This window comes from Neodiprion lecontei, chromosome 2 (genome assembly GCF_021901455.1).
Source record: "Neodiprion lecontei isolate iyNeoLeco1 chromosome 2, iyNeoLeco1.1, whole genome shotgun sequence".
In the NCBI taxonomy this organism is placed as follows: Eukaryota; Metazoa; Arthropoda; class Insecta; order Hymenoptera; family Diprionidae; genus Neodiprion; species Neodiprion lecontei.
In genome coordinates, this window is record NC_060261.1 from 15,443,895 (window position 1) to 15,459,415 (window position 15,521).

Below are 15,521 nucleotides of genomic sequence, written 5' to 3' on the forward strand. Positions count from 1 at the left end.
TTGAACATTCTGAAATCAGTAGATTACAAATTAGAACACAACAACGACAACGACACAACAATAATTCAATGCTCAATCAGTTATTATTGACAAATATGCAAATGATACAAGTATCCGTATAAACCCGGAAGTATTTAAGTCGAGCATAACTTTCCGGATCAGCTGCATATCGCACAGGTGTACTCCCAACGAGTTACAAGGGAAATTTAGCAACATCATTTAGGACACGTTTTAATTGACAATATCGTTGTATAATAATGTTTCAAAAAATTTGTCTCTGAGATAAACTGGAGAACTGCAATTCCAAAGAATTCACATTGCCAACTCTTTGTTAAATTGTGAAGTCACGTATTTTCCTTGATTTCGCACATCGCGTTCCGCTAATTCTCCGAAACGTACGTGTCAAAAGACAATTTCACGAGTTCATGATGCGTGCTTTTATCATCCGTTCTCTGGCAGCCTTAAATTGTTCAAGAACGTCGTTAACACTGTTCATAAGTCGCCCAGCACTTAGACGTTCGAAAGTGTCGCGTTTAAAGCAGCTGCCATCGATGAAAGATCGGCTCTGCTGGATGATGTTCAATTTCAGTTCAATCTGACCGTTTGGCACCGTCTCCAAATTTGCTTTTTCCAATTTCGTATCGTCGTACATTGCGGGAATACCACAATAAGACATATCTTGAAGCTCGTACGTTCCGCCAGTAAAGAAGCGGCGAAGAGTGTTTAAAAAGTCTCCAACTGGTCGCCAAGTATGCAACGTCAAGTAGTGACATCCGGAAGTAGCTGGAAGCGCTTCAGCCGCATACCCTTCGATTCGGTACCTTTGTAGCAAACATGATTCATTACTAATTTATTGAAATTCAGTTAAAAATAGGCAATACTAATTATCAATATGACGGCAGTAGTGATGATCAGCTGGTCAATTTAGATCAATTTTGCAAATATCAAGGCACAGCATTATCGTGCGAGCTGTTAGGCTTCCATTTTTTGATAGTAAGTTAATCTAGCGTAAAATTTGCGATTAAAAGCTGCGCTGATACTGAAATATGATGGCTAAGACAGTTGATTTATTTTTTTCACTACCAGGAAATAGCGTCTCACAATTGATGACTTACGTTCTAATACCATGCGTGACTAAAAGTTTAAATTAGCATAACTTGTATTCCTAACTCGGGTTTTTAAATCTTCAGGTATAGGAACCAAAGATTCTATCGACTTATGTAATTACCTAGTCCAGCTATCAAGAGAAGCTATCGAAATAAGAATCCACGGCCAGGCAATTGAGGATTTCTCATCTTCTAACCGGGATGAATTTAACTCGATGCAAAATTCGGCTACGTAACTGAAATTTGCACTTCCTTTCGTCATTGAACATCGCTGTGTCCGACCAGTCAAACGTTCCGGTTGATCTGTACTCCAATATTTAGGCAATTCAATGTGATACGTCACGAACAAACTATCGTACGGAAAGTTGTGAGCAGACATAATGTCCAGATTGACAAAAATCCGCAGGCGATTAGCTGGAGGTAATCCAATTTGAGGAAAGATTTCTGCTTCCCTGTAGCTCAACTTCTGCATTACCTGCTGTGAATGTACACAAAGTAAAATTATCAGAGTAAAAAAGGATGACCAACAGAATGGCTCTAATTAATTTCCTGCACGCTCGGTTTGGGAGTAGTTGATCAGATTCATTTCTCAATATCGGCAATTGTCTTTGGGGCACAAACTGTTTTGTTTTAGATAGAAAGAAGATTGCTCGCCGAGAAGTAACTCCATAAAAAATGCGTGACAAATTGTATCCATATGGTATAAATTACTCGTTTTTTCCTGGCGACTCAAAGTCGGATCAGGAAATATAACAGGACAATAAGTAAGAACAAAACAATCTAAAAGAGTTGATCGACTTCAAGCAGTGAAGGTACAAGGCTATGCGGATCGCTTTGTAGGTGGAGCATGTGGATTATAAAATTGTGAAAGTATTTTGTCGGATTTGTTTTACACTGTGAAACTCGAGTGTGTGCGATTTGATAGAGTAAACATATGGAGTTAGTGTGGGAGAATGTTTGAGCTGACATTCAAGGAGCTACACAATTCAGTTATTTGCAGACAGTATAGCAGTCGAGATCAGTGAGTCTGATACACCAACCTTATCCATTGCCAGTTTCTTTACTTAATACAATCAGTCAGATTGTTTATGGTTCAGATTCGTGGAAATATAAAATACAAATATTGTTTGTAAGATTCAGTGATAAAACTCAATTAATAACCTATACTGATTAAAACTTTACTCGCAAATGAAATAAAATGTGTGCAGTTCAAATAATGGAAACCGGAACTTAACTTAAAAGAATAAAACCACGGAATAATTTGCAGTGAAGTACTGTAAATTATGGTACAGTAAAAAAGTCAGAAGGTGGAAATTATAAAGAATCAGCCGACAAGATGAACGTCTTTTACCCGCATAAAATGATGCGACAGATATCCGAAATTTCCTACGTTGGGTACGTATATCCGAAGCAATGTTAACGGAATTTTATTATTGATCTGAACTTGATCCACGTTGGTCTGATTTTCGAGTGAATTATACGAACGCAAATTACTGACGATATTTCCGAGATACATAACTCAAGGAATTTCACTTACACCACGCAATTCTTTAACTTCAGTTTCCAAATCTTGAGGATACTGAATTTCGGATGCATGTTCGATCCAATAATCGTAATTCATATCAGTGCCGTGAATTTCGTAAGGCTCTTGGTACGTGAAATCGGGATCGACGGTTAAAGAGCGATGAATTTTGTCGAATGTGATTGTGCACAACAGTATTTGTGAGTCATCAAAATCGTAGGAACTGGACTTGGCGTTCGGCATTAAATCGACTATGATGTACATTGTCGCGGAATCTCTGTGGAGATAATGATTAGTGCGAATTGTAGTATCTCCGGGATTATCGTCGATAACTTTTTTGTTGTAACGTTCAACGAAGGGCTTTCGGTTTTGCAAAGTTGGTAACGCTGACGCGTTTTTTCGAGACAAATGCGATTTGTACGGCTTTGTCAGTAAGTCTTTATTGGGAAAATAAGAATCATCGTCAATGTAGGTATATATGCGAGACCCAGTAATATTTTTCTCGGTTATCGTTTCGTGATACTGTTTCTGCTGTTTCGTCGCACAGTTTTTTGAATCCGCGTAAAACTGCGCCTCGAAACGGCCGAAAATTTTTTCCTGCCAGGAGAGAATTTTCTCCTCGTATTCCAAAAAATTCGAATCTCTGGTTTCTTCTTCCGTTTTAAATAATTCAACTAGTCGGGATTTCTGTTGTGCAATTCTGACTCTGAAACAATAAACCCAAAGTGAAATAAACGGCATCGTACGGCCAGGGAGGAAGGGCGGGGGGGGTTCGCATTGGCCAGATGGCCACCCAACAGAATAACAGTTTTAAATATTTTTGTTAGCTAATTCACCTACCTGATTTTGAAATTCACAATCGGCTCGCTGACGCGGTACGTGTTCGCTATTTTCGCTTTTCCCTCAATATTTTTCGACATTCTTGAATCACATTTGAATCGGAAAAATAATCAGTCGCTTTGGAAAGACTCGGTTCTTGGTATTCCATTCACAAAATTTCACACGTGATGTTTTTAACGTCTCGTATTCATTTATTTCTCTACTTTAATGTTTGTCAACACTGGTTGCATAGCAACCGTCGATATAGTTCCCGCCATTATTTCAAACGCGTGGTCACTTCAGGAGCCTTTACTATGGATCAGCTAACAAAGCGAGCTATCATGTTTTATTAACTATATTGCACGTTCGTATATCCACCATTATTTTTCTGGATATTTATATAGTTACTCGTCTTTTGATATTTGCACCACTTTTGATCTTACTGATTGATCAAACAAGGATAATCTATACAAAGTTTACTGGGAACTGTTTAAATATACACAAGCTTCAGCCTACTCTTTGAATTAAAAAATTCTGACGACTTCTCAAGCAATCAGAATTATTGTTTCACAAATCATTGAATTGAAACTCGATGTAATTATATGCAGTGAATACGCGGAAAATAGGCTGAGTTAAAATAACTATAAATATCGAGGCTAGAATTAGAATAATTAGCAAATCACCGAATAATTAGAGTGGATTTGAAAGAAGTTGTTCTTCTCAATACTTTTTGTCACTTCCTTAACTTTCGGTATATAGTTGGAATAACTGCCAACTTGAATTTTATACATACGAACATTTTGACCATTGTTTCAAGGTTTTACAGGCTTCAAACTCATTTACTTTGATTGACTTCCATAGTGATCAATGATTGCAATTATAGAGGTGTGTCGATTTCATTATAATAAACAGGAAGAATTGATGCACTACATACTAATCGACATGTTATTAGTAAAGAAGCCTGTATTCCTTTGTTATATAATTGCGGATCTTGTACCACACTACAACTGAGATAAAACTACTCGTCATTCAAGTCAATCATACCTAGTTTAATCGAAACCAGTTTTGATCCAGGTGAAAATATATTTATAACCATTTTCAAAATGTATATATTCATTTTTTCATTCGTATTATAAGTCTGGAATCATTTTTAATGATCTATCGGCTGGGCTGTCTGAATTAAAAGTTAGGAAAAACAAAAAAATTCGTTCTACAAATCTCCACTAATGGTATTTGGTTCAATGATAGTGATCACGAATGAAACAATAGCTCTGCTATTCAATTGAAATGTATCTGAGCCAATCAGAATAACGAAATTTAAGATCTCAACATCTTAAAAAAAGGTTGTATAATTACAACTTCAAAATTCTTGGACACGGAAGTTTTTTCATTCCATTTCAATATTTTGGGCTCACTCTTTTACCAAATTTGAAATAAATTTTACAAATAATTATCCAGAGTGGATAAAATAGATACTTGTAAATACGGAAAACAGATTCAATCTATTTATATTCGCGCGTTATAATTATATTGAAGTGTAAGATCACTTTTTGTTAAGCGAACAACATGAACACAAAAGACTAGAATCAGACTAGAAAAACTATATCTGAAAATAAATTTTTAACGTTCTAACTATGTATAATAATGGATATTTTTTAACTGTTTTCTATACTTTGAACTCTTTTTTAACTTTTGATCGAGTCATCCTTAGCTTTATAATTGACAGAAAATTTCTGCCGATCTTCGAGTGTCACAATATTTGAAAAACGGGAAAACTGCATTCTCGGTTTCAAAGGTGAGCACCCCGGAATGTAAAAATATTTAACTACTCCATTTGACTTTTGACACCGAGAACACGGTTTGCCCATATAGATAATAAGGTCGAGAACTTTCATTCTACAATCTACATTTGAAAAAAGAACTATCGAACTTGTGCTATGAAATAAAGTGGACAAGTTCAAGGCTACGCTCTGTCCCAGCGTGTCGATGACTCGGATGCGTGTGTGACGGAGTCTCCCAGTAAAACCCGGACGGCTAATGGAAATTGGAAAGGCCAGACAGCCATGGCAAGCTAGAGGCAAGCGACGCAACAGCCGGTTAAATCGATGCTTGCAATTCTCCGTGACGCGTTACCGGCGGTGATGGTGTTTAAAATAACCGAATGATTTCTCCGAAACTTCGTGGATTGAGTCAGGTTTCTGCTCAGTTATAAGTCGGGGAATTCGAATCTCCTTCAGCTTTGATCGACTACTTATAAGAATGAGCAGTATCCTTTTAGCGCGAAGTAAAATTCGTCGGGTCCTGCAGCCACTCCATCACGATCGCCTCGAACATAACCCAATTCGGCCTCGGGCAACGTCAGCAAACGTGCTTAACGGGATTCCACGCTTGGGTTTTTCACATTGATAATCGTGGTTTGCCATAGAGGATAAAGGCCTCGTGCGCAACAAACTGCAGCTGTCGAAATTGATACGTCCTAGTTTAAACTTTTTATCTCCACGCTTCTTATCTCCGCACCCATCTGCAATAGTACGATAACGGCGAAAAATGATTTCATCACCATCAGTACGTAGCTCCGCGTAAATACTTTGGACCTGACACACAGTTGCTATACTCACCTTCCACTTGTCGTCCGTTCGCCCGAATCGCATAGCCGAATCGTCGAGGTATGAATTGAATAAATATTCTGTGTTCTTATTGTAACGGTTAATGTTTCGCGTACGAAAATGTGAAATTAAATTGCTTTGCACTCCGTTTTTTAAATAATCGCGCTACTCATACTCATGAATACGTACTCGGTATTCGTTCTTTGGAATCATAACTGGGTGACAACGATTATGCTAATATCACTTTTACGACGATAGGTTATAAACCTTATTTTTTCGATTTCGGAGTGTTTGACCTTGATCTACCCCTCAGTTACGTAAAATTGCACGAAGCTGAAGTTAGTAACGTTATCGTAACGGAACAGCACGAAAATCAAATTTGAGGCGATCCTATATGAAGTAACGACTTCTCCTAACATGCATCGTTATATCAACGTTACTAACTTCATATTAATGGAATTGTAGCTTCAGGGGATATTTATTGTTAACAATGATCGATTTTCCATTCGATTCCGAAGGAGGTTGGTGAACAAAAAATCAATATTATCTACCAATATTAATACTAAATAGTCGCACGTTAAGTTTTTACAAAATTAATACATTCAAACACCGCAATATGTCCTATCAAAATATAAAGTTACGAATTACCGACAATCATAAACGAAAGCGTGAATATCAATGCTTAATTTAAATCGCATCAAAATGATGAAAAACCGAGTATAAGATTCGTTCCATTTTACTCTATATTGGCTCATGATATTCAGGACATAATTTCTTACAATCCCACTGACACACTTTTTTTTATCAAGTTAGCATTGTTAAATAATTAATTTTACAACATTTAACAGATACTGTTTGTGATCAGCAAATGGCAATTCTCAATTGCCTACTGAAAAGAAATTGCATCTGTTCTAGTAGAATTTGAAAGGAATAAAATTTTCCAAATAAAATCAGCCATCATATAAGAGTGAAATCTAATGACAATACTAAACTTTTCATCACTGTCAATCAGTTTGAAATGAAACATGGATATCTAAGCTGCTGTTAATTATTCGTTTGTTATCTTGCTTTTTTTAAGAAATCATTGTAGCTTACAAACATATTTATATCTAATTTATGACTATATTATAATAAAATAAAAAATAAACACCGATCGGTGGCTCAACAACCTCCTTACTCAAACTTTGAAGTTTAATTGCAGAGCAGGTGCAGACAAAAGCATTGCATAAAAGAGTTTTTATTTCAAATTTTATGGAGTAATAGTTAACAAATTCTGCATCTTATTATAATTTATAAGCATGTGAGTGAAAGTGAAAATCTTAGTTTCAACTTATTATGTTTGAGAATCCATTTCATCATCCTGCTAATCATCACCAATCATTTTGGATTATTTCAATCATGCGACGGGCACGTATACTTTTTAATAAAAGTTTTGCACATTTTGCTGCTCTATTATTTACATGGAATCATGTAAAGCGATGATGTAACATATTTCATTTTGTCACAGTCATAAAGAAGATAATTCTGTCGTTAATTATAGATGAAGAGTTGATTGTTATCAACATTATTTGATTGATCTACATTTATTGACTTAGAATAAAGAGTGAAACAGTTTTGTATTTTCATGCTACAAGTTCATCCTATTCTACTACCCACAAATAAATGTATTTGACTTGTTGATGGTTAGAAAACTATTGTAAACAGATAAATTGTGTGTATTTCTCGTAAATATTTAGTTGAATCAATTTAGAATGATATTTATTTGTATTATAATTAGTGCCTATTTTAATTTTGGTGTTTTCATTCGTATAGGAGTTTCAAACTAATAAGGATGGCTAGTACTCAAGATGCCGAGGGTGGTATCACCATACCTCTACAGTACAACGATGCTGTAAGTAGCATTTTCCACATAATGAAATACAAATTTTAATGTTGATTAAAAGACTTTTTCTTTTTTATGTCAACGCAGCACTGGAAGTCGATATTTGAAAAGTATGACTTGGATGGAGATGGAAAAATATCTTATCATGAATTGAGAGCAATGATTCGAGGGTCTGCTTACACGAACGACATACCGACTCGTGTTGTCAAGATGATAATGCACGAAGCAGATTTAGACGATTCCGGATACTTAGATTACCCAGAATTTATAGCTATGGTATTTTTACAGATACATAATCACGTGCCTAACGAAAAAAATTATCAATTTCTCATAATAGTATATTCAGAATTTTACCGTTGATGTAGCTTACGATAAAATATTTTCACTTGCAGATTCATAGAAAAGATATGCAAGGTGTCTTCGGACATTATGTGCAACGTTATGTTCACTGTATGGTGCCACAGCGCCGACTGGCATCGCAGGTGTCACGAACATCACAATATTCAAGCGATACAATTGACGGGCTTTACGAGGAAGAATATAGTTGTAACCCACCAGCGATTGCCATGGTGATCATCTCCCTTTTGGAGATTATTTTATTCCTTTATGACGCAATAGCGCACAAAGCACTCACAGTTGAAGGACCTGCGGCGCAACTATTTATCTACCATCCAGAAAAACGGAAAGAGGTGTGGCGATACGTAACTTATATGTTTGTCCATGTCGGGTGAGTCTACACACTTTTATAATCTCTTATCAATTTTAGTTTCCAGGCTGTGGACGAAAGGAACTATAGAGATAATAGATAGCGTTTAAAAGTTACACACGATGATTCACATCTTGTATGATACATTTATTTGCTAATCAGTTTTCTGTGCCTGGGTGTATAAATATTTAGGTTTAGTTTTTGATGTTTCAAGTTTTTAAATACTCTCATTGAATCAGTCATTTCGGAAACTTCATCTAATCTTTAGTGTCACAATATTTACAGTAAACACAAACATACTGTATTGATTCTCCATAAATTCGTTACTACTAACTCTTTACTGTGTTTATTTTGGTTCACAATAGCTTCTTGAAACAACTTCTTTTACACCAACTATCTGGAATGTAGTGCAAGTGTAAACGGAAGCCAGCTCAAGCAGCTATGAAGAACGAAAATAAACACACACGCTCACAATCAGTCACGTGAAATATGATTACTTTATCGAACTCAGGCACTTACTAAACGTTAAGAGAGTTCTCTGGGGGTGATAAAGGTGTAAAGATGTACTTTGAAATGACAAACAGTACACTTTTCTCATTTGTGAAAATTAACTTGTTCAAGTGATTGATGCACTCCTAAATTACACAGCATTTCATATATTCTGTTAGATTTTTTTGATTATGTGAGTCTTATGCTATGCCAATAACTTGATTGTCATGAATGGTGCAAATTTCACAGCCATGTACGTATACAGAAAGGAGGAACAAGATGAGAGAATTGTTCTGCCAGTTATTGATAGGAGAAAGAGAAAAAGTCAGAGAGAGAAAGATTTCTTACACGTGCTTGCACATCCTGACTTCGATGCAAATAAGGTGTGTAATTTGAGCTTCTGTCTTTTCTTGGAAGTATAGAAAAACTTGAAACATAAAGTTCATCGATCGATCAGAGATTTCAGTAGCACAAGCAGCACTCGTCACTCCTCACTAAACAAAAAATCGTTAAAAGATATCAAAGCTGATCTGTATTCATGTCTGCCAATCCAAGTTTTACATGAAAACTGATTGCATAATGCTGAAACTGACCCAAATTAATCACTTTATTTTTCTGCATGTGCATCGACGGGTATGGTTTCTTTCCATTCGATTTTTTTTTTTCATGTTTGATTTGTAATGTAATTTCAATTTCATCCTATATGGAATATGTAATGCAGTCTCTATCCATTCCTATTTGATTCTCAAGTATATATTTAAAAGCAACTGAAATGAAGTATGAATACATGTTGAACAATTGTATTTCTATTCATTCCTATTTTTATGCTGCAACAATTTAAATTCAAAAAGCGATAGAATATTATGGTAGTGTTTTTATTTTTATCGTTTCCTATCAGATGCTATTTGTAATAATTCAAATTGCTGTAAATTTTGTTAAATCCATGATTTCAAATTTTTTTGTAGCTTGCAATACAATTCTTAGAACATTTTGATTTACATACTAATTGTAATTACTTGATTCTAAAAAACTGTAACTATAACAATGCTCGTCAATTGATTGGAATTGTTAGCTATTTAATCATTGGTGAAAAACCATACCTACATGGAAATGAAAGAACTTAATTGATTGAGCCTCCGACTTCGCACGTGCATGTTCTGTCAGGTTTTCATGGAGGCTCGCCATCCAAAGCTTCAAACGTAATTGTAGAGATTATGTAGGTGCAGATCTCAAATAGTTGCTGTACTGATTTGGGAAACCTTAATAAACTTTTATAGTTTACCAACAGATAACTGATGTCTGATGACTGATACAAGTCATCGTAATGACATAATTTTAATTTGACACTTAACGCGGAAGATTTTGACATCTCATACCTATTTCCGAGTCTTGGCATCCCTGTCTTGCAGATGAAAATATTGCCACGATGTGATCTTTCCGACCGATAGAGTTCAATTACTTTGCCATTTACAGACTGTCGCTTAGCATGCTAACTTTCATTACTTCCTCACACCATATTATATGTTTACAGCAAATTTTTTTTTCATTCACCAGATAAGTTATTGGGTGAAATCATTGTGCATTTCTCTGACTTGCAGTATCTTTCATCTCGTCGTCAATCTGCTGGTGCAAATATTGCTGGGAGTGCCGTTAGAGATGGTGCACAGGTGGTGGAGAGTGCTCACCATATATTTGGCCGGTGTCATCGCCGGGTCGTTGGGAACTTCGGTATCTGATCCACACGTCTTGCTGGCAGGTGCATCAGGCGGTGTTTATGCCCTGATGACTGCTCACGTCGCGACAATAATCATGAACTGGTCCCAAATGGAGTACGCAATTCTTCAACTGCTGGTGTTTGTCGTGCTGGCTGTGGTTGATGTTGGCCAAGCAGTTTACAACCGATACATATTGGATGTTGAGAAACAAATTGGGTATGTCGCGCATTTGGCTGGCGCTGTGGCAGGTTTGCTTGTCGGTATCAATATTCTCCGTAATCTTGAAGTTAAAACGTGGGAAAAGGTTGTGTGGTGGGCGAGCATCGTTATATATATTGGGCTCATGACTGCCGCTATTCTCTGGAATATTTTTCGTCCTGAATATGTATGACTTGATCAATTCGATCACTGCCATTGATTAATGAACGTTGATTAGGCCATGGAGGATCTCAATTGTGGTACTGATTGTAAGAATCCAAAAAATCATGAAAGGTAAAATTCCTTATGTATGTGTATTTTTCTTTTTCAAGAAAACAATCTGTGCAAACATTCGTAGGATATCTTTTTAGTTTCCATTTTGAGTTGCACTCAGCATAATGTATATATAGTACTTTGTGAACTGTATATTTTGACTCTGAATTTGCAGTAAGTGACTGAGCTGTGAAATGTAAGAGTCAATTTAATTATACAGCTAACATTGCTATTAGATTACGCTTATTTTTGAGCCGTTGTCTGCATCAAATTAACTGAAAATGTTTCATGATAAAGAATAATATATATAAAGATAGTGATTTCTACCTCATTTTCGAAACACGTGTCTCAATCTCATCCTATGAGTGGTTATTTTTGCTGTCTGGTTTATAATTTTGTTTCATCTGCTAGTTAACAATGCAGTATAATTTATAGTTTTTTCTCTTAAGCTAGATTAATTATTTAAATTATGAACAATATGTACAAATAAGATGCATGCAGTTCTCTAAAAAAACTAGTAGAAAAAAAGCGTACCTTTATAAGAAATAAATAAATTGCGTAAATAGTTGTATAAAAATCACGAGTGTGGCGTGTTTTAAAATGTGCCTTGTATAAAACGATGAGATTTGCATTCAAATAAATTATAATATCGTACTATAAAACGCACAACTTATACGTAATTAAATATACTTCATATAATCATGACACTACAAAGAATACAATAATTGTATGTATATTTTGTATATTTATTTATATATAAATATATAATAAAACACACCTATTCAGATCTTTGAGGTATGTTTTATTTCCCAATGTAATACTTTTTTATTTATAATGATCACGTTCATTATATGTATATAAATTTTTTATTATACCCTGGGCGTAAAAACAGTTGGCTCACTGAAAGATCATAGTTGTATTCTTTTTAAAAAGGAAAAATCTCGTTCCAACTTTTATTAGCAATTCCAGTGCGCTAATTTCTTTGTTTGACACGTATAAATCCATTGTATTTAAAATACATATTTGAAAATAAATTGCTATTGATTGTAAGCTTACTTAATGTAAAAGTATACATGATATAGTTACAAGATATGTAGATTGTATAAGCCTTAAGATAATTTTTTCATCACAGTTTTAATTAAATTATTAGATGCCTCAAACTGTGAATATTGTACATCTATTTTGGAATTCTTATAAGACATTATCTAGAAGAAACTAGAGAATTAGTAAACGATGCTCAATTGTCAGGAACAAAGCACGTTCATCACAACCAGTAAGTAAATCATCTCATTGTCAGTTGACATAAAAATTATAAAACGCTGCATATCTTACAGCAAGTTAGACATTAGATTCGTAATCATGTGATTGCTTTACTGTGTCTACACCCTGAAACTTGCATAAAGAAACTTCTATCTGTTGAAGATTGTAGATATGAAAAGAATTGTAGAAAATGAGCTCTGTATATCAAGCCTAAACTGAATGGTCTTCTCATGTATGTCATATAAAAGTTATAAGAATTCAATTAATTGATTTTGGTGTGGGGCATGCCATGCTAACTTGTCATACAGTTGACCCTGACCATTTTTTTTTGTCGTTATTTTCATCTTTCAGTATCTATTCAAACCAGTGCCCATAATTTGTTCAGGTTTTTATATCAACCCAATATCTGGCCATAAACTAAAAAAAAAAAAGGTTCAACTTCAAAAACTTAAAATGCCTATAACTCAGCGACAAAAGTCAGTATATCATTTTCTTCGTCTGAAATCATGCTTCGATCACGAAATTATTCGAAGAGTCATTTAAATAGTTTCCATGGTAATATATTACTTCGGCGTTTCAAAAATTCGAGATTCAGCTCTAGAAAATCATACATTTTTTCCAAAATAATCAAAGATATTGCACTGTGAAAAATGACTTTTTTTACACGCAAAAGTAACATATAACCACAATATCTATTTAAATGACTTATAAAATACTTTTTTGTACAAATAAGATTCAAAACGAAGAAAATGGTACACATTTTTTTATCAATACACACCTCTTCTTATCACTGATTTATAAGCATTCGAAATTAAAGGTCAAAATTTTTTTAAATTTGATGGCAGGAGATTAGATTGGAATGAAAGTGTGAAAATATTATGGGTGCTGGTTTGAATGGGTACTGAAAGATGGAAAAAAAATTAATGGAATCGAAAATGGTCAGGGTCAATCGCAGGTTGAGTTGGCAGAGAATTTCTTATACCTATACAAATTGAACACTTCTTAATAATTATAAATAAAATTGATATGGATGTGTTCTACAAGATATCTTAAAACATGTTACTCAGAATGTAAAATAGGTAGAATACTTGTACGTAGATTTATACCAGTTGAATTGCAGAGGTTAATGAGAATATCTAATAAGCATCGAACGATAAGCAATTGTGTAAATGTGCGCATATTCGGAGAATACGTATTTGCTGTTATCCTGCTCGGCGCTTTATTTGCAAGCATATAAAATATACCATTTTCGATTTGATACTAGAGTAAAGTGTAGAATCTGATATGGAATAATCGCAGCATCAATTCATGCGATATCAAACGACTTTCAGTACTGCAATTAATTTCCGTTACATATTACGGTGCTCCTATGCTCTTGAAATATTCGAATTTACTTTCCATTCATATTAAAACTCATCGAAAGACTCCATCTGGTGGCAGCACATATTCCAAACTAACCAGGGATGCTTATTTAGCATTATAAAAGTACTTTTTCCATGTACATTCCACTGTCTATCGATTCGTTTTAACAAAAGAATAGATCAAGCCTTAGCACGAAATTTTTCGTTTCTTAACATCCTAAGATTTGACTGAATTAGTTTCTGATTGAAACGTCACCTGACAAACAGTTGCGACGCCATGTTTCTTTAGTGATAATATGGCGTCACAACTGGTTATCAGCTGATCTTTTTGGTTAAATTATAGGAATATGCAAGTACAGAAAACTTCATGAAAGCGGCTGCAAATCTGCTGCTGTGCTTCGTGACATCAAGTTAATGAAAAGTAAGATATGCATAGAAAACGACTTTTATAATGGAATCAGAGTACAGTTTGTCTATTCTTTTTTATGGCACCCTACATCTCATAAAGTGTCATTACATCAAAAATACATTCTCATCTAAAAACATTGAATTCCCACACAGCACATTCATATGATAAATACATTATAGAAATATCACAACTATAATATTGTTTCATGTTTCTGTGATTATTTTAGTTAGGTTTTTAGAATATCGTGAATATGATAAAGATGTAGCAATTACGATACTTGAAAAATATTAAAATTGAAACGTTTTTGTAATGTTACAAAATTATTTGACAGCTGAAGTATTTACAATATTTTATAAAAGAGTACCAAATCAGATAATACAGAATAAAATGTTATGAAAACATTAAAAATGTAATCACACATTGACACGATAATTTTAATGTCACTGTTACATTTTGTGCTGTGTAAGTTATTGTTATTTATTTGAGTGTATCAAACGTCGAGCCCAATATTTTAAACATGACATTAAGAATTTCAAATTACCTAAAAAGTCCTGCGAAGGGTCTGGCTAAATTAAATGGACAAACTGTGCTCAGCTGGTATAAAAAAATTTCTACTGCCAAATGGATGCTTTTGATATTTTGAATTCGAATAATTTTATCAAAACACATTGGAAGCTCAAACAGTAAGGCCTTTGCAACAATTATTTCACCACAGTTTAAATTGGATGTATTGTAATTGTCAGACTGTAAAAATAGAATATTCACAAAACAATGTAACGGCAATATGGAATATTAATTGATAGAATAGCATACTCTGACGGAAATGTCATCATTATTCCATTATATCATAAAAAAATCACAAAATCATTCGAAGATCAAAGAATTGACGCTAGTAGCGTGCTTTAGCCTTATTTCTGGAATTGGCGATTCCCATTGAAAGTCAATCACTATTAAATCTTTAACTTCCCTTCTTAATCACGTTCTGGCCTGATAAATTCTAAGTCACTCTCATCTTCGGAATCTGAAGCGTGCAGTTGGTCGAAATACGGCTTGGTGTTTACATCGACGACGTGTTTTCCTGTTTTTTGTTCGTTTTTCAAAATAAAAATCGATTATCGTATTAACAAATAGTAACTTTTTACTTAATTTAAGAAAAATATAAAAATGTAATATTA

At 34.4% G+C, this 15,521-nt stretch overlaps 3 protein-coding genes across 7 annotated transcripts in view; 1 reads left to right on the forward strand and 2 right to left on the reverse strand.

Annotated features, from left to right (window-relative positions):
- LOC107221363 (Meckel syndrome type 1 protein) lies at positions 1-6,354 on the reverse strand. Of its 2 annotated transcripts, XM_015660319.2 has the most exons (5): positions 6,321-6,354; positions 3,469-3,770; positions 2,644-3,334; positions 1,229-1,584; positions 1-821 (listed from the first exon to the last, which is right to left on the reverse strand). In XM_015660319.2, the coding sequence occupies exons 2-5, from the start codon at positions 3,546-3,548 to the stop codon at positions 416-418; spliced, it is 1,533 nt and encodes a 510-aa protein (XP_015515805.2). In that variant the 5' UTR covers positions 3,549-3,770; positions 6,321-6,354; the 3' UTR covers positions 1-415. The 2 variants fall into 2 exon arrangements, with proteins under 2 accessions (XP_015515805.2, XP_046586367.1); XM_046730411.1 differs by lacking the exon at positions 6,321-6,354 and having other exon boundaries at positions 1,229-1,581; positions 3,469-4,929.
- On the forward strand, positions 1,638-14,467 carry LOC107221364 (rhomboid-related protein 2). 4 transcript variants are annotated; one of them, XM_015660323.2, is made up of 5 exons: positions 1,638-2,501; positions 7,866-7,944; positions 8,023-8,211; positions 8,328-8,662; positions 10,729-14,467. In XM_015660323.2, the coding sequence occupies exons 1-5, from the start codon at positions 2,443-2,445 to the stop codon at positions 11,234-11,236; spliced, it is 1,170 nt and encodes a 389-aa protein (XP_015515809.1). In that variant the 5' UTR covers positions 1,638-2,442; the 3' UTR covers positions 11,237-14,467. The 4 variants fall into 4 exon arrangements, with proteins under 4 accessions (XP_015515809.1, XP_046586369.1, XP_015515806.1 ...); XM_046730413.1 differs by lacking the exon at positions 1,638-2,501 and adding an exon at positions 5,950-6,012; XM_015660320.2 differs by lacking the exon at positions 1,638-2,501 and adding an exon at positions 5,962-6,113.
- The window catches only part of LOC107221357 (carboxypeptidase D), a 17,658-nt gene continuing 14,234 nt past the window's right edge, over positions 12,098-15,521 (reverse strand). Inside the window, exon 15 of the mRNA XM_015660314.2 lies at positions 12,098-15,424. Coding sequence (XP_015515800.2) covers positions 15,318-15,424 — 107 coding nt within the window. The 3' untranslated portion in view covers positions 12,098-15,317. The remainder of the gene's footprint in view (positions 15,425-15,521) is intronic.

Bases quoted from the DNA above. Each gene is read 5' to 3' on its own strand.
- LOC107221364 (XM_015660323.2), top strand. From the start codon at position 2,443: ATGAACGTCTTTTACCCGCATAAAATGATGCGACAGATATCCGAAATT. The intron at 2,502-7,865 runs GTACGTATATCC...TCATTCGTATAG, and splicing joins TCCGAAATTTCCTACGTTGG to GAGTTTCAAACTAATAAGGA. The intron at 7,945-8,022 runs GTAAGTAGCATT...ATGTCAACGCAG, and splicing joins CTCTACAGTACAACGATGCT to CACTGGAAGTCGATATTTGA.
- LOC107221363 (XM_015660319.2), bottom strand. From the start codon at position 3,548: ATGTCGAAAAATATTGAGGGAAAAGCGAAAATAGCGAACACGTACCGC. The intron at 1,585-2,643 runs GTAAGTGAAATT...GTACATTCACAG, and splicing joins AAGTTAAAGAATTGCGTGGT to CAGGTAATGCAGAAGTTGAG. The intron at 822-1,228 runs GTAATTACATAA...TTTGCTACAAAG, and splicing joins TCTCTTGATAGCTGGACTAG to GTACCGAATCGAAGGGTATG.